The sequence below is a fragment of the Jaculus jaculus genome, chromosome 9 (genome assembly GCF_020740685.1).
Source record: "Jaculus jaculus isolate mJacJac1 chromosome 9, mJacJac1.mat.Y.cur, whole genome shotgun sequence".
NCBI lineage: Eukaryota > Metazoa > Chordata > Mammalia > Rodentia > Dipodidae > Jaculus > Jaculus jaculus.
Window position 1 is genome coordinate 115,404,577 of NC_059110.1, and position 26,789 is coordinate 115,431,365.

General features: G+C 47.9%; 1 protein-coding gene and 1 non-coding gene across 4 annotated transcripts; both read left to right on the plus strand.

Annotated features, from left to right (window-relative positions):
• Nucleotides 1-686: 686 nt before the first annotated feature.
• Tmem106a (transmembrane protein 106A) lies at nt 687-16,392 on the plus strand. 3 transcript variants are annotated; one of them, XM_045159832.1, is made up of 10 exons: nt 687-759; nt 1,045-1,154; nt 1,746-1,874; nt 1,972-2,196; nt 3,500-3,563; nt 9,917-10,070; nt 11,205-11,345; nt 12,691-12,734; nt 15,453-15,506; nt 15,815-16,392. In XM_045159832.1, exons 4-10 carry the CDS (start codon nt 1,992-1,994, stop codon nt 15,933-15,935), a joined length of 783 nt encoding a protein of 260 aa, XP_045015767.1. In that variant the 5' UTR covers nt 687-759; nt 1,045-1,154; nt 1,746-1,874; nt 1,972-1,991; the 3' UTR covers nt 15,936-16,392. The 3 variants fall into 3 exon arrangements, with proteins under 3 accessions (XP_045015767.1, XP_045015768.1, XP_045015766.1); XM_045159833.1 differs by lacking the exon at nt 1,746-1,874 and having other exon boundaries at nt 693-759; XM_045159831.1 differs by lacking the exon at nt 687-759 and having other exon boundaries at nt 781-1,154.
• A 9,634-nt stretch (nt 16,393-26,026) lies between these two features.
• LOC123463635 lies at nt 26,027-26,217 on the plus strand. Its single transcript, XR_006639039.1, has one exon. It is a non-coding gene; the product is annotated as a U2 spliceosomal RNA (small nuclear RNA).
• Nucleotides 26,218-26,789: the final 572 nt, after the last annotated feature.

Sequence of the window (26,789 nt, forward strand, 5' to 3'; positions counted from 1 at the left end):
TTCAATTCACCAGTACCCACCTAAAGCCTGATGCACAAAGTGGTACATGCATCTGGAGTTCATTTGCAGTAGCTAGATGCCCTGGCGAGCCCAATTTCTGTCTCCTCTCTCCCCGCTTGCACACTTGAGAGGTAGTGAAGGAGGATCATTGAGTTTGAGGCCATCGTGGAACTACCGAGTGAGATTCAGGTCAGCCTGGGCTAGAGACTCTTACCTTGGGGGTGGGGGGAGGCAAATTAATAAAATCAATTTAAAAAAAAATCTTGCCTTCCTGGACAAGAGCTGCATCTTCCCTTAAACTGTCTTTCCTATAAAGAAAGCCTTATGCTATAATAAAATCTTTCTGAGCCTCTGGTCTGGATTTCATTCTTCGAATTCATAAGACAGGAATCTGAGGACACACCAAAATTATCAGTATTGGTGTGTATATATTGGCTCAGTGACAGAGGACACCCCAGAAATTCCTATATAGCCCTTGGGTTGATTTGGAGGCTGACCTGTATTGACCACGTGGGTCTTGGGCCCTGGGGTCCAATCATTCATTCTGTTGTAGATAGCCACGTAAAGAGTGATGAAATAAATGTTCTTTGAAACACTTACCTAGACTGGTTGGTCCTTGCGGAAGCAGCACGTCGGGGCGGTGGGGGTGGGGAGGACGAGTCCGGGGCGGGGCGGGGCGGGGCGGGGCTGCGGCGGCTCAGAGCCGCAGCTGGGGAGCCCTCGTCCTCCGCTGCGCTCGCCGCTTTTCCGTCGTCCTGGGTAAGACGCTCCTCTCCTTTCCCTTTCTCTTTTCCTCTCTGGGGCCTGGGCCCAGGGAGCTTCCTCCTCGCCCAACACACACAGGCATCAAATTCCTCTAACGGCCTCTGGGGTGTCGGATGCAATTTAAACCCCTTCCTCGAGGACGCCCCACCTTTCCCGCCCGCGCCCACCTGCCTGCCCACGGCAGAGCCCTCCGCTGTCAAGGAAAGCCGGTTGGCCCTTTCTGGGAGGCAAAGACTGCTGCTCCCCACTCCAGCGTCACCGGCTCATTCCCTGTCCCAGGTCTCAGCCAAAAGGGATCTTTCTCCCCCAACCGCCCAAGAGAACCTTCTCCAGAAGACTCACCACCACCTTGCAGCTGAAAGGAGCCGGGCATCCCAGACCCGAAGCAGGTGAGGTTCCTTTATTTTAGCCCAGGAGGATCTGAGTGTGGCTTGGCTAGCCAGCCTCATTCTGCCACCGCACGGGACTTTTGGGGAAAGTCCAGGTGTACCTTTGACCTTTCCCAGTGAAAGACAGACCATGACCAGACTCATGATCCGCCTCAAGCCTTCCCCCCAGTCCCCCACCTCAGAAAAGTGTGAAGAACAGGTGTACTCTTGTCTTACTTGTTCTTAGCCACACCTGTGACCTGTAGTTTGTATAAAGAACCCTACCTTCCAGTGTTAAGACCGTAGCATCCACAGCCAGCAATGGGACTCTTCCTTCTATACCCCCCCTGGGGTGAGGGGAGGACAGGCCTCAGACGCTTCTGACCTGGTGGTCCTGGCGACCACTACACAATGATCACCAGAGTAGGGAAGACAAGGGTTCCCTACAGGTCACCATCCTTCCAACTCCCAGCCCCGGGCCAGCTTCCTGTCTTTAAAGAGAGTGACAGCTCAGCAACTTTGAAGGGAAAAACCAACATATTCTGCATTCGCTTACAAAAAGTCCCTTAAAGTGAAATAACTTCTGCTTTTCTTTGGTTTTCTCTTTTGTAGATGACTTGGTGTTATAATACAAAATCAAAAAAAAAAAAAGAAGTTGAATTGTATTGAGATTTCTGATCTGTAAATCTCAAGTCTCCACCCAAGCCTATGTTCCTTGGACTTCAGCTTGCTTAGATTGTGGTATGGCTTCTTGCCAATCCTGAGAACTTGAAACCAGAATTACATTTGGCGCCACTACTAACAGGCTTAGCACTGAATTACCTTCTTTTTTCACTAGTGGAAAATCCCCCTGGAAGGATGGGGGAGACCTGCTCGCGGCTCCGATCCCAGGAGGATGAGTCCATGCCCATCGCGCCCACCAGCCCAGTCACAGCCGGCAAGGCTGCTTGCTACTCCAGCACCAGCAGCAAGTCGTTTTTTTCCTGCGTGCCCTGCAGAGGAGCTGCTGCTGTCCGCTTTGTGACTTGTCCTACTTGCCAAGGCAATGGCGAGATCCCTCGAGGTGAATGGTCCAAGACTCTAGAAAGAGCCTAGAATTCAGGACAAGCTCATGCTTAGCTAGCTGGACCCCTTCTGGATTTCCTGGAATAGGTGAACCAGACCAGTTCATACTCTCCTAGTCTCACGTGGTCAGGAAGGTGCCAACTACCTATGGGATTTCTGCACACACAAGACACCCTCCTGTCTTAGTTGTATCTCCTAGCACCTGGGGGTGGGTTTCTAAGCCATTTTGCTCCCCAAACAGTACACTGAATCTGAGGATTCAGGAAGTTACAAATTACCACTCTAAAGAAGTTAGGTATCTTTGATTTGCTTCAGAGCTTCTTCATATCTGGTCATAGAAATCACACCTCCAGGGCTGGAGAGATGGCTTAGCACTTAAGTGCATGCCTACAAAGCCAAAGGACCCAGGTTCAACTCCTCAGGACCCAAGTAAGCCAGCTGCATAAAGCGATGCATGTGTCTGGAATTCATTTGCAGCAGCTGGTGTGCTCTTTCTCTCCCCCACCCCTCTCAAATAAATAAAATATTTTTAAAAAGAAATCACTTCCAGGGCTGGAGAGATGGCTCAGTATAGTAAAGGCACTTGCCTGCAGAGCCTAATGACCCAAGTTTGATTCCCCATTAACCATGTAAAGCCAGATGCAAAGTGGCACATGCATTTGGAGTTGGTTGGTAGCCCTGGTGCACCTATTTTGTCTCTTTTCTATCTCTCTCTACTTGCAAAGAAAGGAAGAAAAGAAAGCAAAAGAAAGAATTTGAAAAATTACGGGGCTGGAAGGATTGCTTAGTGGTTAAGGCATTTGCCTGAAAAGCCAAAGGACCCCAGTTCGATCATTCCGGACCCACGTAAGGTGGCGCATGTATCTGGAGTTTTTTGCAGTGGCTGGAGGCCCAGGCGCACCCATTCTGTCTCCCTCTCAAATAAAATATATTAAAAAAAAAGAAAGAAAGAAAGGAAGAAAGAAAGGAAAAATCTGGCCATGGTAGTGCACGCCTTTAATCCCAGCACTCGGGAGGCAGAGGTAGGAGGATTGCCCAGAGTTTGAGACTACATAGTGAATTCCAGGTCAGCCTGAGCTAGAGTGAAACCCTACCTCGAAAAACAAAAACCAAAAAAAATCGCGCCTCCATTCTAGTTCAAAGCTAAGCTGCCAGCTTGAACGCAATATTGTCATTCCTGCTCTGGGACAGAGGCAGTGCTTCCAACATTGCCTACTGGAGTGAAGGGGTGTTTCTGGGAGGCAAGCACAAAAAGTATTTGTCCTTCTTGGCCCTCCCTCTCACCATCTTTCTCTCTGCAGAGCTGGAGAAGCAGCTGGTGGCACTCATCCCTTATGGAGATCAAAGGCTGAAGCCCAGACGCACGTGAGTTCCCCCGTTTCTTCCACCTCACAAGCCATCACCCTGGGGGCTGCTTCACTTGTTTGTCTATCCTATTTTGATCCTTTGTATTTATTTATTTTTTTAAATTTATTTATTTGAGAGAGAATGGGCATGCCAGGGCCTCCAGCCACTGCAAACAAACTCCAGATGCATGCACCCCCTTTGCATCTGGATTATGTGGATCCTGGAGAATCAAACTGGGATCCTTTGGCTTTGAAGGCAAATGCCTTAACCACTAAGCCATCTCTCCAGCCCTTATTTTTTATTTATTTATTTTTGTTTGTTTGTTTGTTTTGGTTTTATGAGGTAGGGTCTCTCTCTAGCTCGGGCTGACCTGGAATTCACTATGTAGTCTCAGGGTGGCCTCGAACACACGGCAACCCTCCTACCTCTGCCTCCCAAGTGCTGGGATTAAAGGCGTGCATCACCACACCCGGCTGTCCTTCCTAATTTTTTTATTTTTTAAAATAGTTTTTATTTGTTTATTTGCAAGCAGAGAGAGAGAATGGGCATGGCAGGGCCTCCAGCCACTGCAAACTAACTCAAGATGTGTGTGCCCCTTGTGCATCTGGTTTACCTGGGTCCTGGGAAATTGAACCTTGGTCCTTTGGCTTTGCGTGCAAAATGCATTAACTGTTAAGCCATCTCTCCAGCCCTTCTTCCTAATTTTTTGCTTATTAGGTTTTCTTCAAAAAGCCTGAGTTTTGCAGGGCTCAAACATACTACCTACTATCTCTTTGTTCCTAAAAATGTTCTTGGTTTAAGAAGGATAACAAAGCCAGGTGTGGTGGCGCACACCTTTAATCCCAGCACTCAGGAGGCAGAGGTAGGCGAATCACAGTGAGCTCAAGGTCACCCTGAGACTACATAGTGAACTTTTGGTAGAGTGAGACCCTACCTTTTATTTTTTTATTTTATTTTATTTTTTTAATATTTTTTATTTATTTATTAGAGAGCAACAGACACAGAGAGAAAGACAGATAGAGGGAGAGAGAGAGAATGGGCGCGCCAGGGCTTCCAGCCTCTGCAAACGAGCTCCAGACGCGTGCGCCCCCTTGTGCATCTGGCTAATGTGGGACCTGGGGAAGCGAGCCTCGAACCGGGGTCCTTAGGCTTCACAGGCAAGCGCTTAACCGCTAAGCCATCTCTCCAGCCCTACCTTTTATTTTTATTATTATTATTATTGATTATTATTATTATTATTATTATTATTATTATTAGAGATCCTACCTTGAAAAACAAAAACAAACCAAAGGCTAGAGAGATGGCTTTGTAGTTAAGGCGCTTGCCTGTAAATCCTAAGGATCCAGGTTCGATTCTCCAGGTCCCACGTTAGCCAGATGCACATCATGGTGCATGCATCTGGAGTTTGTTTGCAGTGGCTAGAGGCCCTGGTGCACCCATTCTCTTTCTCCCTCTGTCCCTCTGTATCTAATAAATAAGTTAAAAGGTGATAGTGTCAAGGGTTGGGGTTGTAGGTCAGTGGTAATGTGTTTGCTTAGTATGCATGAGGCCTTGGATTTGATTGCTAACACCACCAAACTAAAAGATAAATGTCATAGATAAACTCATTACTCTATTGCACAATGTACACATATATTAAAATGTCACAGTAGCCAGGTGCAGTGGCACATGCTTTTAATCCCAGCACTTGGGAGGCAGGTGTAGGAGGAGTACTGAGTTTGAGGCCAACCTGAGACTAGAGAGTGGGTTCCAGGTCAGCACGGGTTAGATCAAGACCCTACCTCACCCCCCCAAAAAAAATAAAAATAAACATGTGTTGGAGAAGTGGCTCACCAGCTAAAGGTACTTGCTTGCAGAACCTGATAGCCTGGGTTTAATTCCCCAGTACCCACATAAAGCCAGGCGCACGCACCTGGCGTTTGCCTGCAGTGCAGGCCGAGGTGCACCCATGCTCTCTCTCTCTCTGTTTTCCTTTTTCTCTCTGTCTCTCTCTAAATAAATAAATAACACTATTTTTTGATGCTGGGCGTGGTGGCGCACGCCTTTAATCCCAGCATTCGGGAGGCAGGGGTAGGAGGATGGCAGTGAGTTTGAGGCCACACTGAGACTACATAGTGAATTCCACATGAGTCTGGGCTAGCAAGACTCTACCTCAAATAAACAAAACAAACAAACAATATACATGCATACATACATACACACATACACATACATACATACACGCGCACACACACAGGCTGGGAGGGGTGGCTCAGCAGCTAAAGGCACTTGATTGCAAAGCCTGCTGGCCCAGGTTCCCTCCCCCAGCCACCATGTAATGCCAGATAGGCATTCGTTTGCAGTGGCAAGACAGCTTGGCATACCTGAACACACATGCGCGCGCGTACACACACACACACACACACACACACTATGTGTGAATGAATTAATATTGACCTGAATGAATTAAGATGGCTTAGTGGTTGAGGTGCTTGCTTGCCAAGCCAAAGGACCCAGGTGTTTTGTTTTGTTTTTTTTTTTTTTTTAAACAATTTTTATTTTATTTTATTTTATTTATTTATTTGAGAGCAACAGACACAGAGAGAAAGACAGATAGAGGGAGAGAGAGAGAATGGGCGCGCCAGGGCTTCCAGCTTCTGCAAACGAACTCCAGACGCGTGCGCCCCCTTGTGCATCTGGCTAACGTGGGACCTGGGGAACCGAGCCTCGAACCGGGGTCCTTAGGCTTCACAGGCAAGCGCTTAACCGCTAAGCCATCTCTCCAGCCCTTGTTTTGTTTTTTAAATTTTATTTATTTATTTGAGAGAGGGGGAGAGAGAGAGAGAGAGACAGAATGGGCATGCCAGGGCCTCCAACCACTGCATAGGAACTCTAGATGCTTATGCCCCCTTGTGCATCTGGCTAACGTGGGTTCTGGAGAGTCAAACTGAGGTCTTTGGCTTTGCAGGCAAATGCCTTAACCACTAAGCCATCTCTTCAGCCCAGGACCCAGGTTTTATTTCCCCAGTACCCACATAAAGACAGATACACAAGGTGGCACATGCATCTGGAGTGTTTGTTGTGGCCGGAGGTAAGACCTGACACACTCATTCTCTGTCTGTCTCTCTTGTATCTCTCTCTGCTTGCAAATAAATAAATGAAATTCATTTTTAATTTTTTTTTCAGAGTAGAGTCTTGCTCAAGCCCAGGCTGACTTGGAAATCACTATGTAGTCTCAGGCTGGCCTGGAACTCAAGGCGATCCTCCTGCCTCTGCCTCCAAGTACTGGGACTAAAGGAGTGCGCCACCATGCCAAGCTTCATTTTATTTTTATTTATTTGTTAGAGAGAAAAAGGCAGATAGAGAGAGGATGGGTGGGCCAGGGCAATAAAGAAAATTAAAATAATGAAAACCCAGTCAGCATGGCAGATAGTGCCTGAGGCCATTTCTTGTCCTTCCCAGCTAGCCCCTCACTGCTTTCAGCAAGCATGGCCCCCTCTCAAAGACGTGAGGACCCCAGCTTTGCACATCCTCCCAGGAGGGAGCAAGTAGTCCTGGTGACACTTGTTTTGGGAAAGATTGCTTTTTTTTTTTTTGGTTTTTCGAGGTAGGGTCTCACTCTAGCCCAGGCTGACCTGGAATTCACTATGGAATCTCAGGGTGGCCTCAAACTCACGGCAGTCCTCCCACCTCTGCCTCCCGAGTGCTGGGATTAAAGGCATGCGCTACCACGCCCAGCATGATTGCTTTTTTTCTTCAGTATTTCCCTTGCTAAGGTAATTTAGGTCTGCTAGAGAGAGAAAGCCATGTGCTCCCTGTTCTGAGACAATTCAGAATCTCGGCAGCCCTGTGTGATCCATTTCAGGTGGATTCCTGCCTGCAACCTTCTCCACAAGTCTTCAGCCTCAGCCTGAGAGGAGCCACCCAGCCTCCTCCAACACTACTAAAGTCACAACCCAGCAATGCCTCTCATCAAATACTGTCTCAGCCAGGTGTGGTGGCACACACCAGCCCTGGGGAGGCAGAGATAGGAGGATAAAGATCTCTATGAGTTGGAGGCTAACTTGAGACTACATAGTGAATACCAGGTCAGCCTGACTAGAGCAAAACACTACCTTGGAAAAAAAAAAAAAAGCAAAACAAAACAAAAACCAACCAAACAAAAAAATATGTAGGGGCTGGAGAGATGGCTTAACGGTTAAGCCATTTGCCTGAAAAGTCAAAGGATCCCGGTTCAACTCTCCAGGACCCACGTAAGCCAGATGCACAAGGGGGCATATGCCCCTGGAGTTCTTTTGCAGTGGCTGGAGGCCCTGGCATGCCCATTTCCATTCTCTCTCTCTCTCTCTCTCTCTCTCTCTCAAATAAGTAAATAAAAGATGTTTAAAATATATATGTATGTATATAGTCTCCTTTTTAAAATATTTTATTTATTTGAGAGAGATACAGAGAATAGGTATGCCAGGGCCTCTAGCCACTGCAAACTAGCTCCAGATGCATGTGCTACCACGTTCATCTGGCTTACGTGGGTCCTGGGGAATCGAACCTGGGTCCCTTGGCTTTGCAGGCAAGCACCTTAACCACTAAAGCCATCTCTCCAGCCTGATACTGTCTCTTTTAATGCAGATCTCAGTTTTGAATGGTATGGAATCCTGTTCTGAGTAGTGGATCTAATTAAAAGTTTAGAGGCTCTCCGAGAGTCATGAGGACTAGTTTCTTGGAGAGATAATAGTACTCACTGAGCTCTTGCTATGTTCCAAGAGCAGTGAATAGCTCCCCTTCAACCTTTCACCCCACAGATGGGTTCACACTCAAGCCCAGGCTGACCTGCAACTCACTCTGTGGCCTCAGGCTGTCCTCATGATCAATTGGTCCTCCTACCACTGCCTTTCCAGTGCTGGGACTAAAGCTGTGCATTACTGCATTAACCCACAGGAAATTCTATGAGGTAGATACACTGATGTCCATTTTACAGAAGAAGAAACTGAGGTCTTAAGAAGTTAAGTGGTACTGCTCAGCATTATGGGGTCAGTGGGGACAAAGAACTCCTGTGCTGGACCATGGCTAGAGAACTAAGCACAAAGTAGTGAGTGTAAGGTTCGAGAGTGACCAAGACCACACAAACTACTCTGAGGCAAAGATGGAAACTTTCATTTGGGAAAAGCACAAGCTGCTAGGACTGACTGTCAAGAGCGGAGCACAGCCCACCTGAGATTCCAGATAGTGGGCTTTACAGGGCTCTTCAGGTGGGGAAAGGTGAGGAAGGGAAAAGTTGAATAATAAAAAAAAAGTTTCAGCCAGGTGTGGTGGCGCACGCCTTTAATCCCAGCACTTGGGAGGCAGAGGTAGGAGGATTGCCGTGAGTTCAGGGCCACCCTGAGACTCCATAGTGAATTCCAGGTCGGCCTGGGCTAGAGTGAGACCCTACCACAGAAAAATAAATAAATAAATAAAAAGCTTCTTCGACCGGAGAGATGGGTTAGAGATTAAGGTACTTGCCTGTAAAGCCTAAGAACCCTGGTTGGATTCCTCAGGACCCACATAAGACAGATGCACAAGGAGGCGCACGCATCTGGAGTTCTTTTGCAGCAGCTGGAGGCCCTGGAGTGCCCATTCTCTCTCTCTCCTCACTTATTTCTCTCTCTCAAATTAAGATAAATTTTTTAAAAATTAAAAAACATAAAAGGTTTCTTTTTTTCTCAATTTTTATTAACATTTTCCATGATTATAAAAAATATCCCATGGTAATACCCTCTCTTCCCCCCCCCCCCCACTTTCCCCTTTGAAATCCCATTCTCCATCATATCCCCTCCCCATCTCAATCATTCTACTTACTTATATACAATACCAACCTATTAAGTACCCTCCTCCCTTCCTTTCTCTTCCCTTTATAAAATGTTTCTTTAGGGGAAAGCTAAGATAGCCAAGGTGTGACGCCAGAGCAGTGACCATGTGATTTACAAGATAAGGGGGCAGGCCGGGCGTGGTGGCGCACGCCTTTAATCCCAGCACTTGGGAGGCAGAGGTAGGAGGATCACCGTGAGTTTGAGGCCACCCTGAGACTACATAGTGAATTCCAGGTCAGCCTGGGCTAGAGTGAGACCCTACCTCAAAAAAAAAAAAAAAAAAAAAGATAAGGGGGCAGGAAATCATGACCTGGGGGGCATTGTTAGGCAAGGAAGGGATAATGGCTGGGCAGTTTCTTGAGGAATGTGGCTAAGTCTGTGTGGCCATCCTGCTGTCCTCAGCGACTCCATTTTTGGGAGCCTGTCCCAACCTAACATTGGGTATATGTACAGGGGAACCTTGTGTCTGGAGAGGAGGGACCAGACCCCGTTCCCAGTTTTCACTCTTCTCCCCTCCTCCTTCCCGGGGGGGCTGCTTTCCCGCAGGAAGCTCTCTGTGTTCCTGGCAGTACTCACATGCCTGGTGACCTTCTCCTTCATCATCTTTTTCCTGTTTCCTCGCTCCATCACTGTGCAGCCTGCAGGTCTCAACTCCTCCATCGTGGTCTTTGACAAGGCTGATATTCACCTCAACATGACGGTGGGTGCCAGGTGCCCCTGGCTCAGTCCCTGCCTTTCCAACAATGCCTCCGTGTCGCTTTACTCATGAGTCCCATAAGCGATTGTGTAAGAGTGGGACTCTACATAGCGAAGGATCGTAATCTGGACCGTATAAGTTTTGGGATGGAGTGTGGTGGCAGGATGGAATGGAGAGAATCTGAGCAAAGTAAGACTGTAATCCTGGGACTGGAGAGATGGCTCAGCAGTTAAGGTTACTTGCCTGCAAAACCTAAGGCTCCAGGTTTGACTTCCCAGCAAAGCTGGATGCACAAGGTGGCACATGCCTCTGGAGTTCATTTGCAGTGGTTTAGAGGCCCTGGCGTGCCCATTCTCTATCTGCCTCTTTCTCTCACTTTTTTTGTTTTGTTTTGTTTTTTGAGGTGGGGTTTCACTCTAGCTCAGGTTTACCTGGAATTCACTATGTAGTCTCAGGATGGCCTCGAACTCATGGTGATCCTCCTTCCTTTGCCTCTCTGAGTGCTAGGATTAATGGCATGTGCCACCACACTCCCAAGTGCTGGGATTATTTTTTCATTTCTTTATTGTTTTCTGAGGTAAGGTCTCACTCTCATTCAGGCTGACCTGGAATTCACTCTGTAGTCTCAAACTCATGATGATCCTCCTGCCTCTGCCTCCCGAGTGCTGGGATTAAGATGTGCGCCAGATGCACAAGGGGGCGCATGCATCTGGAATTCGTCTGCAGTGGCTGGAAGCCCTGGCATGCCCATTCTCTCTCTCTCTCTCTGCCTCTTTGTCTGTCGCTCTCAAATAAATAAAGAAAAATAAACCAAAAAAAAATTTAAAGGTGTGCGCCACCACGCCCAGCTTGTTTCTTTTTTTGAAACGGAGGCTGAATGATTGATCCTGTGACTCAGCCCCCTGAGTAACTGAGACTTTCAGGCAGTACCACCATACTCAGCTCAGTATAACTTCTTAAAGGTGACCCTTTACCATTAAGAGCTCTTCAGAGGGGCTTCTAGTATTAGTTCTCTGTACTTTGAGGCCCAGCATATTCAGGTGGGGCTCAGGTCAGAGGACCAGGCTTCTGAAAACGGTTTCTCCCTCACAAAGACAAGCTATGCTCACCACTTCCTTTCCTTGTCATCATTTCCAGAATATCTTGACCATCTACAACAACAACTTCTACCCCATTACTGTGACCCAGATGACCATTGAGGTTCTGCACCTGACCCTTGTAGTGGGGCAGGTTTCTGAAAGCCTCCTACTGCACATCGGCCCTTTGTCCAGCAAACAGGTAGCTTCCCTTTTCCTGGATAACCCTGCCCACAGGTATATGGGAATATGTGTGTGTGTGAGAGAGAGAGAGAGAGAGAGGGAGGGAGGGAGGGAGGGAGGGAGGGAAGATGGGGCTGGAGAGAGCTTAGCGGTTAAGGCACTTACCTGCAAAGCCAAAGGACCTCAGTTCGATTCCCCAGAACCCATGTAAGCCAGATGCACAAGGGGACACATGCATCTGGAATTTGTTTACAGGGCTGGAGGCCCTGGTGCACCCATTCTCTCTCTCTACCTGCCTATTTCTGTATCTCTCTCTCTCTCAAATAAATAAGTAAATAAAATTTAAAAAGAGAGAAAGGGAGAAAGAAAGGTTAATGACTTTCCCTGAAAACTAGAGGGTTAATGACTATTCCTAACACTGGAAGGACTTAGAGAAACATCAGAGGCAGCCATTCCCAGACTAGGTTGACAACTCCTATGATTGATGTACTTGCTTTAACTCAGAAGGCCTTGAAGAACAGAGAGGATTTGGATTATCCTCCCTTAGACAATTCTTGCTTAAAAAAAAAAAACTGGGGAGGGAGGGAATTACCATGGGATATATTTTATAATCATGGAAAATGTTAATAAAAATTAAAAAAAAAAACTATTCTGAGCAAAGACAAAAATAGCTACAAATTCCTTATCTACTTCCCTTAGACCTACACCTGGTCCAGTCTGTTTGTTTGTTTGTTTGTTTGTTTCAAGGTAAGGTATTGCTCGAGCCCAGGCTGACCTGGAATTCACTATATAGTCTCAGACAGGCCTCAAACTCACAGTGATTCTCCTACCTCTACCTCCTAAGTGCTGGGATTAAAGGCCTACGCCAACACACCAGGCTTTTCTTTTCCCTTTCTTTCTTTCTTTCTTTCTTTCTTTCTTTCTTTTTGTAATTTATTTATTTAGTTATTTGATAAAGACAGAGAAGAGAGAATGGGCATGCTTGGACCTTCAGCTACTGCAAACGAACTCCAGATGCATGCACTACCTTGTGCATCTGGTTTACGTGAGTACTGGGGAATCAAACCTGGGTCTTTGGTTTTGCAGGCAGAGCCATCTCTCCAGCCCTCCAATCTATTTTTCTTAGGATGCTCCTTATAAGCTTGAACCCCAGCCTAGCTCAGGGCTTCAGCCTAACCCACAGGAAGGCAGTAGGCCTTGCTGTGCTTTATCTGCTGAGATCAAATACGGTGTTTTCCTTTTTGCTTTTCTCTTTCACTTTCCTTACTGGCGGGGTTGTTGGGAGTGTGTGGGTGTGGTGGTACTGGTGGTAGATGGGAAGAGGGCAGCCTGAGGCACTAACCCTGTGCCCTTTTGGATGACAGATGTTTTATGAAGTGCCCAGCAGGATATGGGATGAAAACACCTAGTAAGTACTCCTTGATTTCTCCCCCACCCTGTCCTGTATTCCCTGGCTTGGAAACTCGGTTAATACCTACTGGGTTTCCTAATTGTTCAGCAAACTGCAGCCTACATTTGACCTGGCCCCTTGTGACCAGGACTAAAATGTGCAAGGGTGTTGGTCCCCAGCTGCTGTGCCTATTGGACCTAGATTAAAATGAAACCAGAGGGCTGGAGAGATGGTGTAGTGGTTAAGCGCTTGCCTGTGAAGCCTAAGGACCCCGGTTCGAGGCTCGGTTCCCCAGGTCCCACGTTAGCCAGATGCACAAGGGGGTGCACACGTCTGGAGTTCGTTTGCAGAGGCTGGAAGCCCTGGCGCGCCCATTCTCTCTCTCTCCCTCTATCTGTCTTTCTCTCTGTGTCTGTCGCTCTCAAATAAATAAATAAAAAATTAAAAAAAAAATGAAACCAGATACTGCTCAGTTAGTAGAGCACTTTTCTGGCATGCATGAGGCCCTCAGTTTAGTTCCTCTTTAAAAAAAAAAAAAAAGGCGCTGCGAGGGTGGGGTAGCTAAGGCTCTAGATTAGAATAAAAACAGGTTGGAATTTGGTTCGTCTTTTTTTTTTTTTTCAAAAATTTTTTGGTTTATTTTTATTTATTTATTTGAGAGCGACAGACAGAGAAAGAGGCAGAGAGCGGAAGAATGGGCAGGCCAGGGCTTCCAGCTCCTGCAGACAAATTCCAGATGCATGCGCCCCCTTGTGCATCTGACTAACGTGCGTCCTAGGGAATCAAGCCTCGAACCGGGGCTTCACAGGCAAGCACTTAACCGCTAAGACATCTGTCCAGCCCTCGTCTTTTTTTCTTTTTTTTTTTTTTTCTTTTTGAGAGAGAGAAATACGCACTGCAGGGCCTCAGCAATCAAATTCCAGACAATTGCGCCACCTAGTGGGTATGTGCAACCTTGTGCTTGCCTCACCTTTGTGTGTCTGGCTTATGTGGAATCTTTCCTGGAGTCCTTAGGCTTCTCAGGCTCAGCGGTTAAGGCATTTGCCTGCAGATCTTAACGAATGGAGTTCAGTTCCCCAGTACCCAAGTAAAGCCAGATGCACAAAGTGGCTGTAGGCCTAGGTGTACCATTTCTCTCTGTCTGCCTCTTTTCTATCCCTCTTTGCTTGCAAATAAGCAAATAAAAATATTTTTTAAAAATTTTAAGCTGGTGTGGGGCGCACACTTTTAAACCAAGCACTCGGGAGGTAGAGGTAGGAGGATTGCCATGAGTTTGAGGCCATCCTGAGACTCCATAGTGAATTCCAGATCATTCTGTGCTACAGGATATCCTATCTTGAAACCCCTCCCAAAAAATTTAAAATATTTATTTGCATGCACACACAAAAGAGAGAGTATGGGCACATCAGGGCCTCTTGCCACTGCAAGTGAACTCCAGATGTGTGCATCACATTGTGTGTCTGGCTTTACATGGTACTGAAGAATAGAACCTGATCTTTGCAAGCAGTCATCTTTAGCTGCTGAGCCATCTTTCCAGTCCTGGTTAAATCCTTTTTTGTAGTTTTATATTTGGGTTTTTTTTGTTTGTTTGTTTTTTTAGAGAAAGAAATAAGGGGAGAGAGAGAGAGAAAGAGTAGGCACACCAGCGTATCCAACCACTGCAAACGAACTCCAGATGCATGTGTCACCTTCTGCATCTGGCTTTATATGGGTCCTGGGGAATTGAACCTGGATCCTTTAGCTTTGTAGGCAAGTGCCTTAACTACTAAGGCATCTCTCCAGCCCATTTTTTTAAGTTTTTAATTTATTTATTTATTGTTATTGATTTTTTATTTTTTTGAGGTACGGTATCACTCTAGCACAGATTGACCTGGAACTCGCTATGTAGTCTCAGGATGGCCTCGAACTCACAGCAGTTTTCCTACCTCTGCCACCCAAATACTGGGATTAAAGGCATACACTGCCGTGCCTGGCTTTTGGGGGGTTGTTGTTGTGGTTGTTGAGGTAGGGTCTTACTCTAGCCTCAGCTGACCTGGTATTTACTCTGTAGTTCCACGCTAGCCCAGGATCCTCCTACCTCTGCCTTCCAAATGCTGGTATTAAAGGGATGTGCCACCATGCCCATGCCCAGCCTGGTTAATCTTTATAATATGTGACCTTGGAACTCTGGCCCAAATCACTGAGGAAGAGACCAGCATGTGTCTGGGGCAAGAAAGTGGGGGTGGCCAAGTGGCCAGGCTCTCCTTAGAGAAAGAAAGAATGAAGGATTTGGCACCTTGAGGGCTCCTAAGGGGATTGAAGGAAACTGAGCTGCAAGTCACCTTTGAGCTTTCTTTTTTGTTGTTTTTTTGTTTTGTTTTGGTTTGGTTTGGTCTTTTGAGGTAGGGTCTCACTCTGGTCCAGGCTGACCTGGAATTAACTCTGTAGTCTCAGGGTGGCCTTGAACTCAGGACGATCCTCCTACCTCTGCCACCTGAGTGCTGGGATTAAAGGCGTGGGCCACCACACCCGGCTCTTGTTGTTTTGTTTTGATTTCCAAGGTAGGGTCTCACTGTAGCCATGTTGACCTGGAATTGACTCTGTAGTCTCAGGCTGGCCTTGCACTCACAGTGATCCTCCTACCTCTGCCTCCTGAGTGCTGGGATTAAAGGCGTGCTCCACCATGCCGGGCGTCCCTTTGAGTTTTCTGACAGTACTCAACATGTCTCCCGTCTTGTCTGTTTTTCTCCCTTTCAGCAAAATCTGTACCTGGCTGAAAATCAAAGTCCACCATGTGCTTTTACACATCCAGTAAGTACAGCATGGAGCGTGTCCATGTCCTCTCTTCCACTCCCAACTTCAGCCTCCCCTCAGTTCCATTTCATGAGGGGAGAAATGCCATGGCTGTTACCCTCATGTATTTTCATTGTCCTTGGTGTGACAGCCCCAGGGGGCATCTGGAAGCTGCCAGAACACAGTTGACCCAGTGCTTTGGCAGAGTACCCAGAGCAGGGAGGGAGAAAGAGGCATGAGAGAGCCAACCCTCCCCAGACAGCACCACAGGCCAGGAGCTGTCCTTTCCCTCTGAGACTTGGCAATAAATCGGATTTCTTCTCCAGAGGCACCCTGACCTGCTCCTACCTGAGCCACTCAGAGCAGGTACCCTTTGAGAACTACGAATATCTGGACTGCCGGGGAAACACATCAGTGACCCATCTGGAGACTCCTCACCCATCCTGACCCGTCAGATGCCTCTGTGCTCCAGGCACCAGCAAGCCTAGCCTGTACCCCTCAACTCCGTGGAGCTCAAGGAAGGACTTTCACATAGGAAAAGCCCTGCTTTATTATGCCCTACAGCACAGGGAGCCTATGTAACGTTAATGTCCTAAGCATTCAATCCTTAGATTTCCATGGGTTCTTTCTGGAGCCAGCATCAGATCTTGCTCTTGGTCTGTCTTGAGAAAAGTCTCACCTGACCCCCACCCCAGCTCCATCACGGTTGGTCTTCCGTCTGAATGAGAAGCTATAATTTTATCTGGCTTTTACAACATGGATCCCTTCATGTTGTCTACGCAGTGATAAGAGAGCAACTTTCGGGACATCCAGTGAAGTCTCTAAGGTCTTTGGGGCTTCATAGATGTTCTCTCCTATGCTTTCTGCTTTGATCATGTGATTAAAGTAACAGTGATGGCCTGCTTCTGCCTGGTAACTTGTGTTCAGTCCATCTGACAGTATGATTAGCCAAGGCCCTCATCCGTCCTGGTTAATGGCTCTCCTGGTTCCTAGAAAGGCAAGGCTGTTAAGCCATCTAAAGAGAGAGAACAGTTTTACCACTGTCATCACAGCGGGAGCTCAAGTAGGGGAGGAGAGAGAGCTACCTGGCTTCTCCTGGGTCAAAGCTAGAATCAGTGTTTATTAAGGGTTTCTAAATCCAGGTTTTACTGGGCGTGGTGGCACATGATTTTAATCCCAGCACTTGGGAGGCAGAGGTAGGAGGATCGCTGTGAGTTCAAGGCTACCCTGAAACTACAGACTGAATTCTAGGTCAGCCTGGGCTACAGCGAGACTCTACCTTCTGAAAAACCAAAATAAATAAATAAATTAAAAAAAAAAAAAGACTCAACTAATTGGGGCTAGGATGGGGAGGAGGGAGTCTGTTGTATACAAATATATATTTTTTTAATTTTTCGAGGTAAGGTTTCACTCTAGCCCAGGCTGACCTGGAATTCACTATAGAGTTTCAGGGTGGCCTCGAACTCACAGCGATCCTCCTACCTCTGCCTCCCAAGTGCTGGGATTAAAGGCGTGCGCCACCACGCCCAGCTTACAAAGTTATTTTTTTTTTCAAGGTAGGGTATCACTTTGGCCCAGGCTGTGGTCTCAGGGTGGCCTCAACTCATGGTGATCCTCCTATCTCTGCCTCCTCAGTGCTTGGGGTTAAAGGCATGTGCCACCATACCTGGCTCTTATAAACGTTCTAATTTATTTGAAAGAGGCAGATAGAATGGGCACACCAGGTCCTCTAGCCATTGCAAATGAGCTCCAAACTCGTGTGCTACCTAATAGATCTGGTTTTACATGGGCATTGGGGAATTAAACCGCTTTGCTAGCCATCTCTCCACAGCCTTTTTTTTTTTTTTTTTTTTTTGAGGTAGGGCCTTGCTCTAGCACAGGCTGACCTGGAATTCACTACATAGTCTCAGACTGGCCTGGAACTCACAGAGATCCTGCTCCCTCTGCCTCCCAAGTGCTGTTAATTGCTGTCCCATGCTATCCCCCTCCCACCATCCCAGCTACACCCCTCAGAAAATGTCCCTAGGCCTCAGTGAGATGGGCCTCTTCAGTCTGACCCAGCCATACTGCATTGTGGACGACAGTGAAACACCCATTGACCCTTTGGCCCAGGCTGGGGCAGAGATGACAGAGACAGGCTTCCTCAAGATGGAGGCAGAGGGCCGGGCGTGGTGGCGCCCTTCTTTAATGCCAGCGCTTGGGAGGCAGAGGCAGGAAGAGCGCCAAGAGTTCAAGGCTACCCTACCTCAGAAAAAAAAAAAAGATGGAAGCAGACAGGACTTCCAGGCTTGCATGTTCCTGGTGCCTGATACCCAGAATCCCCTAGTCCTGTCCCTCTTCCATAGAGCCTCCTTATAGTATGTAGATGGAAAGGCTGAGGCCCAGGAAGAGAAAGGCCTGGAGATTTACTGGTCCAGCCCCTCTTATGCCTTCCCAGGGTCATGCCGTGGACCTGACGCCGCAACGCCATTTTCTTGTGAGTTCTCTCCCTGCCCTCCTGCACTGACCATGTAACCACTCATTACCCATTATGGAATAGCGTGAAGCTGCTGCCCCAGGCCTGCTGTGATGCAGAGCAACCCCTCCCTCCTCAGGCTGTGGCTCAGTCGGCCTGGGGAAAGAGTTATGACTCCAGTTGACATCAACCTGGCTTGACAGTGAGCTGACAACTCTATCACTGCTGAGTAAGGACCAGTGGTAATAGCAGTAGAAGATGCAGGCTTGGGAAGACGCAAGATCAAGGTTTTCCCTTGGCTTGTCCTCAAGCAGAATGGACTGGCTTCTGCCTTTCCACTCCCCTCATGGGTTCTCTTGCCCCTCCCTCATTCCAGTCTCTTAAAGCCCACCTGATTCTTTCTAGCAATCACATTTTCTTTTAAATCTATTTTATTTACTTGAGAGAGAGGTAGAGAGAAGGAGAGAATGGACATCCCTAGACATTCAGCCGCTGCAAATGAACAAACTCCAGATGCATGTGCTACCTTGTGCATCTGGCCTACTTCAGTCCTGGGGAATCGAGCCTGGGTCCTTGGGCTTTACAGGTAAGTGCCTTAACCGCTACGCCATGCCTCCAGCCCAGCAATCGCATTTTAATCCTGGCCTGGAGGGGAGATGTTACTTGTGGAAGGAAGGTTTGGTTGCTTATCTTAGCTGAGTTTTTTCTTTTTTTTTTTTTTTTTGGTGATGGCATGGGGTCTTGGAGTCCATCTCTGGGTCACCACTGCTGGATGTAATTAGTTGACTGAGGAAAAGGAGAGATGAGAAGCAAAACAAGTTAGTTGTTTCTGGGCCTGCTGCTGTTAGAACCCTGTGTTAAGCCCTTTCAGGCCAGAAGAACCCAAGAGAAATATAGCAGCTGGCCCTCACCTGAAACCCGATGAGGAAACTTGTTCAAGTTCTCTCCCCTTCCCACCTACGTCACACTAATTCCTAAAGTTTGTGCCACTTCATACTCATTTAGAGTTGCCAGCTGGCAAGTGGCAAGGAAGATAGCCCAGTGGATCAAATGCTTGAACAAACCTGAGGCCTTGAGTCCAGAACCCATGTAAATGCCAGGTGGCGTGGCATACTCCTGTGACCCCAGCATCTGGTGGTGTAGGCAGGTGTAGTGGTTCGAATGTGAAGTGTCCCCGACAGCCTCATGTGTTTACGGTTGAGCTTCATGTGACACTCAAGCCCCAGAGAGTGGCTCCCTTGGGAGATGGAGGTTTTCTGGGGGACGTATGTCACTGGGGTGGGCCTCGGGACTTTAAAATCCTGCCCTACTTACAACCAGTGCCAGAAAAACACTCTTTCTCTTTCCTACCTCCCTGCTTATTTGTGATGATGTGAGTCAGTTTCCTGCTCATACCATGCTTTTGCTGCCATAATGAAACTTCCCCTCAAAACTGTAAGCCAAAATAAACCTTTTCATCCCATAAACTGCTTCTGGTCAGGTGTTTTGTCCCAGCAACAACAGAGACTCCCTGCAGTTCACTGGTCTAGCAAACCGATGAGCACCAGCGTCGGCGAGGCCCGGTCCCAATAAGGTTCGGAGAGATCAAGTCAGATACCCGGCGTCAACCTTCACGTGTTCACACAGCCCTACTCATCCGCTTACACGTGCATGCACACGCACAAAGTTCCCAGCCTGGTAACCTGGCCTGCGGCCATAGGCCTGTAATTCCATCTAAGGAGGCTGAAGGTGTGGCGGGTAACACACCTTTAATTCCAGAAGTAGGAGGATCACCATGAGTTCAAGGCCACCCTGAGATTTCATAGTGAATTCCAGGTCAGCCTGGACTAGAGCAAGACCCTACCTCGAAAAACCAAACCAAACCAAACAAACAACGAAAAAGTGGGGAAGAAGGGGATATGGCTCAGTGGTAGAGTATGTGCCTAGCACGCACAAGGCCCAGGTTCAATTGTCAGTACTGTACAATAATAGGAAACCCCAAGGTTTCTTTTTGTTGTTTGTTTTTCCAGGGTAGGGTCTCACTGTAGCCCAGGCTAACCAGGAACTCACAGCGATCCTCCTACCTCTGCCTCCCCGGTGCTGGGATTAAAAGTATGTACCACCACACTCAGCTCTAAAAATTACTTTCAAATAATTTGAGTCCTCTCTTTCTGCCACTCCTGCTAAGAAATCCTCTGTGGGTCGGGCATGGTGGCACACGCCTTTAACCCCAGCGCTCGGGAGGTAGAGGTAGGAGGATCACTGGGTGCAAGGCCACCCTGAGACTACATAGTGAATTCCAGGTCAGCCTGGACTAGAGGGAGACCCTACCTCAACGCCCCCCCCCATCAAAAATAAAAGAAAGAAATCCTCCTTGGACTCCATGGGTAGGTACACACCATGCATTCAGTCAGGAGAGCCCCTCTGCCTCTCACCGTGAGTCGGGAATACTCATTGGAAGGGCTGGTGCTGCATGGGTTCAGGAGACCTGATAATGAAACAAAGGGCAAATCACTCATCTGTCAGTTTCGAGTAACAGATGTAGCCGGGCTGGACTGCTGGGGGCCTCAGAGCTGGGGATAGGGAAAACCCTTTCTGGGGCAAGCTCAGAATAAACCTCCCTGAACATTCTCAACTAGGAAGCCACTCTACAGTAGCCACGTTCTAGACCTCACGGTGTACAACATCCCACTCTTCCTTCCCACTCACCCTGGAAAAGGGGCTGACTCCTTCCCACGCACCCTTCACGGAAGTTCTTTGCTGCCCTAAGTTGGTACTCAACCCAGCCAGTAATGGTGGGACCACGAAGGCAGTTAAAGGCTGAAGGTCCTGTGGAGGGTCACACAGGGTGGAGTGGCCAATAAAGACTGTGAGCTAGCCGGGCGTGGTGGCGCACGCCTTTAATCCCAGCACTCTACTCAGGTAGAGGCAGGAGGATCGCCGTGAGTGTGAGGCCATCCTGAGTCTACAGAGTGAATTCCAGGTCAGCCTGGGCTAGAGTGAAACACTACCTTGGAAAAAAAAAAAAAAAAAGTTTCATAAGATTGTGGGCTATAAAGCTGGAATGGGAGCAAGGGACTCTCACTGCCTCCTTTCCCAGGCACCATACTCACATACTAGGGCCTGGAAGGGTCTGGGGCCCATCACGCAGTCTAGAGACTTGCTGTCCAGCTTGATGGGCAACCTGTGACCCAAGCTGGGGTCTTTGCTTTTGAGAATCCTTTGGGAGACTGCTCTTGAAGGTGTTTTGCTCACTTTGTTGCGCTGGCCGAGGTGGCTGGGGCTGGGGCTGGGGCTGCTGCTGGTGGGGCGCTGGTGGCTGAGGTTCCTTTGACTCCTGGGGTAGCTGGGAACCTTTCTCCTGATGGTGTTCCTTTTCTTGGTGTTTCTTCAGTTCCTGGCAAGAAGACCCCACCCCCCCAGCAAATGATATCCTCCTTTCTTGCCCAGTCACCCATCTGCCAGAGAAACTGGGCAGTGGAACAAGGAGGAGAGGTGGAGGTAGGCAGAAGTATGGCTGCCCCTTGGGGTTTGACGCAGAAATGAGGCCCTGGCAGTCTCCCTCCACACAACACCCAGTCCTAGTTCCTGCCTCCCCTCCTTTTTTTGAGGGGGCAAGGAGGGTTTCAAGGTAGGGTCTCACTCTAGCTCAGGCCGACCTGGAATTCACTCTGTATTCTCAGGGTGGCCTGGAACTCACAGCCATCCTCCTACCTCTGCCTCCCAAGTGCTGGGAGCACAGGTGTGCACAACACCTGGCTTTTTGTTTTTTGTTTGCTTGGTTGGGTTCTCTCTGTTTGTTTGTTTGTTTGTTTATGTATTGGTGTTTCAAGGTAGGGTCTTACTCTCTAGTCCCGGGCTAGACTGGAACTCACAGCAATCCTGCTACCTCCGCAAGTGCTGGGATTAAAGGCGTGGGTTGCCAAGACTGGCAAAACTCTGCTCTTCTGTGACAATGAGAACATTGTTTTCAAGGAGCTACAGGAGCATCAAGACAGCCCTGGTTCTGACTGACAGTGCTCTCTGGCAAAGCTCCTGCCCAGGAGGTGGCATTGTCTTAGCATCCATCTCTTGGGTTCAAGCTGGGCACTGAAAATGATTCTCAGTGCCAAAAGACAAAGAGTAATTCTTTGCCAGTCTTCAAAATAGCACTGCCCATGTGTGCCAAATATAATTTTTATTTATTTATTTATTAGAGAGAGAGAGAGAGAGAGAGAGAGAGAGAGAGAAAATGGGCATGCCAGGGCCTCCAGCCACTGCAAAGGAACTCCACAATCATGTGCCACCATGTGCATCTAGCTTATGTGGGTCCTGGAGAATGGAACAAGGATCCTTAGGCTTTGCAGGCAAATGCTCTAACCACTAAGAAATCTCTCCAGACCCATGTATAATTTTTGGGGGGAGGTGGTACTTGGCTTCACCCATACTAGGCAAATGCTCTACCACTGAGATGCAAAACCATCTCTAACTTTATTTTATTTTATTTATTTGAGACAGAGAAAGAATGGGCATGGCAGAGCCTCTAGCCACTGCAGACAACCTCTAGATGCATACACCACCTTGTGTGTTTGGCTTACCTGGGTCCTGGGAAATTGAATCCAGGTTCTTTGGCATTGCAGGCAAGTGCCTTAACCTCTAAATCATCTCTCCAACACCCTAATTTTATTTTTAGTAGTGTATAATTCCATTTATTTGAGATATTCAGAGTAGGCAAATTCAAAGAGATAGGCATCTGATTAGTAGTGGCCTAGGGCTCGGAGTAGAGACCGGCATCAGGGAGAGAATGCTACTGTGCAGCACTGATTTTAACTTTCCTAGTAGCCACATTCAAAGTCAGAAGAAAAGCAGCAGAAGCTAAGCATGGTGGTATACCGTTACTTCCAGCACTCAGGAAGTGAGGTAGGAGGATCATCTCCACTGTAAGTTTGAGGCCATCCTGGGCTAGAGTGAGATCTTATATCAAGAAAGAAGCCGAGCATGGTGGCGCACAGCTTTAATCCCAGCACTGTAGTACCAGCTACACACCTAGGCTGGAGAGATGGCTTAGTGGTTAAAATGCTTGCCTGCAAAGCCTAAGGACCTAGGTTTGATTCTCCAGGTCCCACATAAGCCAGATGCACATGGTGGCTCAGGCATCTGGAGTTCATTTTCAGTGGCTAGAGGCCCTGGTGCGCCCAATCTCCCTCACTCTCTCTGTCCCTCTCTCTGTCTCTAATAAATTAATAAGCTGGATGTGGTGGTACACCCCTTTAATCCCAGCACTCGGGAGGCAGAGGTAGGAGGATCACTGTGCAGACAGCATTCATCTGATAGCAGTCAGCTTCTGGGACATCTGCCTTCTTCCCGCATTCCCTTATTAGCCCGAAAAACCATGATGAACCTGACCCTTCTTGCACCTGCTCTTGCTTTTGCTGGTCCATCACCATCTTCTTCCGGTCCAAAGCCATCTGCCGACGCCGGGCCTCCCAGTGATAGGCACTACCCATGATGGTGGATGACAGAAGACCCCAGCAGGGTGTGAGGGTAGAAAGTGCCCAAGATCCTATCACTGTTACCACTGCCACCTCTGTCACCTCCCACCTCAAGGCCTCTGCTTGTTACCAGAAACACCTCATAATGTGGCCACTACCAGGACAACTAACCACCACCCCCAGCTTGCTGGGGGTGAGGGCTTGTACTTCTCAAGGCTCTTGGGGAACTCCTGTAAATCTGTAAAGTAAGTATCTTTTCTCCAGAGTCTGGAGAAAGTAGAAGACACCTCACCTTAGAGTTTCAAGTGTGCCCCAAGGACAATTTTATTTTTTTATTTTTATTTTTTATTTTTTTTTGGTCAAGATAGGGTCTCGCTCTAGCCCAGGCTGACCTGAAATTCACTTTGTAGTCTCAGGGTGGCCTTAAACTCATGGCAAAACTCCTATCTCTGCTTCCCAAGTGCTGGGATTAAAGGTGTGTGCCACCATACCCAGTCAACAATTTTTTTTTTTTTTTTTTTGAAATGGAGTCTCACTCTAGCCCAGATTGAAGTGAAACTTACTCTGAAGTCCCAGGGTAGGCTTAAACTCACAGTGATTCTCCTCCCTCTGCCTTCTAAATGCTGGGAATAAAGGCATGTGCCACCATGCCCAGCCCCCCCAAAGGACAATTTTTTTTTTCTTAGTGGTAAGGTTTCACTCTAATCCAGGCTAACCTGAAATTCACTATGTTGTTTCAGGCTGGCCTCCAGTGCCGGAATTAAAGGTGTGTGGTACCATGGCTGGCTTATTTTTATTTTTATTTTTTCTAGTTAGGGTCTCCCTCTAGCCCAGGATGACTTGGAATTCGTTATGTCGTCTCAGGGTGGCCTCAAATTTACATTAATTCTCCTACCTCTGCCTCCCAAGTGCTGGGATTAAAGGCATGTGCAACCATGCCTGGCTCACTCCTTTTTTTTTTTTTCTTTAACCTTAAAAAAAATATTTGAGAGAGATAGATTAGATAGATAGACATATAGAGAGAGAGGGAGGGAGAGAGAATGGGCACACCAGGGCCTCCAGCCACTGCAAACAAACTCCAGAAGCATGCACCACCGCATGCATATGGCTTTCCTGGGTCCTGAGGGATCAAACTTGAGTCCTTAGCTTTCGAAGGCAAAAGCCTTCACAGCTAAGCCATTTTTCCAGCCCTCAGTCGTCCACTTCTTGCCCCATTTCTCACCCCTGCCCCCTGCACTATGTTCAAAAGGCTCAACCCTGCCACGTCTGTTATACACTCCAGCACCCTCCCCCACCGTCAGTCTTTGCTTCTCTGCACTCCCCTGGCCTGAGTGTTCCTTCAAGGTCTTGCCTGGCTGCCCAATCTCCTAATTTTCCCTAAACCTCTTTTCTTCCCGGAGCCTGGCCCATAAAACTCCGCAAATCCTGGCTGCCCACCACACTCCCGGTTCTCTCTGCTCCAGTTGTCTCACCCTTCACGCCATCCTAGCCACTACCATCCTCCTCTGCTGGCTCTCGGTGCCCTCTCTGGGGCGTGTGAACTGGAGCCCTGCCTACTCAGGCTCCTCTGGGAGCAACATCTAACACTGAAGCAAAAGGAATTGAAAGTGGGGCCTGGCAGCTCATGCCTTAACCCCAGCACTGAGAGAGAGAGGCTGAGGCAGAAGGATCTTTGCAAGTTCCAGGCCAGCGTGGGTTACAAAGTGGAGACTCTCAAAACAAGAGGTTGGGGGAGGAGGGAGCACCAGAAATTAAAGGTATTAATACGGCTAAAATTTCAATGTTTCCTCTCCCGTAGGCTCTTTCCATTCCTCGAGTTGCTCAGTGTTCACTCCCAAGTATACTTTGACATCCCTCCTGTCCCCTTTAGTCCCAGCACTTGGGAGGCAGAGGTAGGAGGATGGCCGTGAGTTCGAGGCTACCCTGAGACTACATAGTGAATTCCAGGTCAGCCTGGGCTACATTGAAACCCTACCTCGAAAAACCAAAACAACAACAAAAATTATCTGTCTACCTATCTACAATTATATATAATAAGTAAGTAAAATAAAATAAATATTTTTAAAAAAATTTAAAAGCGGGGCATGGAGAGATGGCTTCGCGGTTAAGGCACTTGCTGACAAAGCCAAAGGATTGAGGTTCTATTACCCAGAACCCACGTTAGCCAGATGCACAAGATTGCGCATGCGCCTGGAGTTCGTTTGCAGTGAGTGGCTGGATGCCCTGGCGCGCCCATTATCTCTTTGTGTCTCTCTCTGTCTGACACCGTCTCTGTCAAATAAATAAATAAAAATAAAGATGTTTTTTAAAAATTAAAAGAACCGAAGCCTGTCCCTCCTCGCACACACTGGTAAGGCTCCTGCGCTTTCACAGGCATGGACACCGGCGGGGCGGGGCGGGGCATGCAAATAGGACGGCGGAGGGCTTCCCGCGGCACTATGGGAACGAGAGAAGGAATTAAAAATTCTCCAAATAAGAAAGATTTCAGAATTTGTTTTGCCGGTGACAGGTTGTGTCCGAGACACGCTATCGAGGTGGGGTGGGATGGGAGTTCGGAGGCGCGTGTGTTTGCTCACCGTGAGCTGAGGCTGTGTGGTGGCGGCTGTGCCACGGGTGCAGGGGCTGGGTAGGGCATCGCTTCTCGGCCTTTTGGCTAAGATCAAGTGTAGTATCTGTTCTTATCAGTTTAATATCTGATACGTCCTCTATCCGAGGACAATATATTAAATGGATTTTTGGAGCTTGGAGTTGGAATAGGAGCTTGCTCCGTCCACTCCACGCATCGACCTGGTATTGCAGTACTTCCAGGAACGGTGCACCCCCTCGGGGGAAAGATCACCTGGTTTAAAGAGAGTTTAATTTAAGCTTTGTTGTGGGGGTTTTTGTTAGCTTAAATTCTATGCTGGTGTTTCCTCTGATGCTTTTGCCTTCTGAGTCTTGGGGCTTAAAAGCATAGCTATCACCCCCACCACATCTCAGGGTGACTTCAAACTCATTGCAATTTTACCTCTGTCTCCTGAGTGCTGGAATTAAAGGCATGAGCCTCACGCCTGTTAGGTGGGGACAAGTTTCCAAAATGGAGTTACCAAGGAGAGCAAGATGGTAACAGACATAAGGAAGTGGACTATCCACATTCTTCAAGAAACAGCCCAGCCATTATCCCTCCTCACGTAACAGTGGTTCCAGGTCATGGTTTCCTGCTCCCTTATAAATTGCCTGGTTTCTGTTCGGGTGTCACACTCTAGCTATTTGAAATGGCTAATGCAAAGAACAAAGATGTTCCTTTCCTTTCTTAGTCTCCCCCAACTGAAAAACACTATAAAGCACACTATCTGGAAATTCAGGTTGGCTTGTGCTTTTCCTGAATAAAAGCTTTTCATCTTTGCCTCAGAGTGG

Bases quoted from the DNA above. Each gene is read 5' to 3' on its own strand.
- Tmem106a (XM_045159832.1), top strand. From the start codon at position 1,992: ATGGGGGAGACCTGCTCGCGGCTCCGATCCCAGGAGGATGAGTCCATG. The intron at 3,564-9,916 runs GTGAGTTCCCCC...GCTTTCCCGCAG, and splicing joins AGGCTGAAGCCCAGACGCAC to GAAGCTCTCTGTGTTCCTGG. The intron at 15,507-15,814 runs GTAAGTACAGCA...TTTCTTCTCCAG, and splicing joins CATGTGCTTTTACACATCCA to AGGCACCCTGACCTGCTCCT.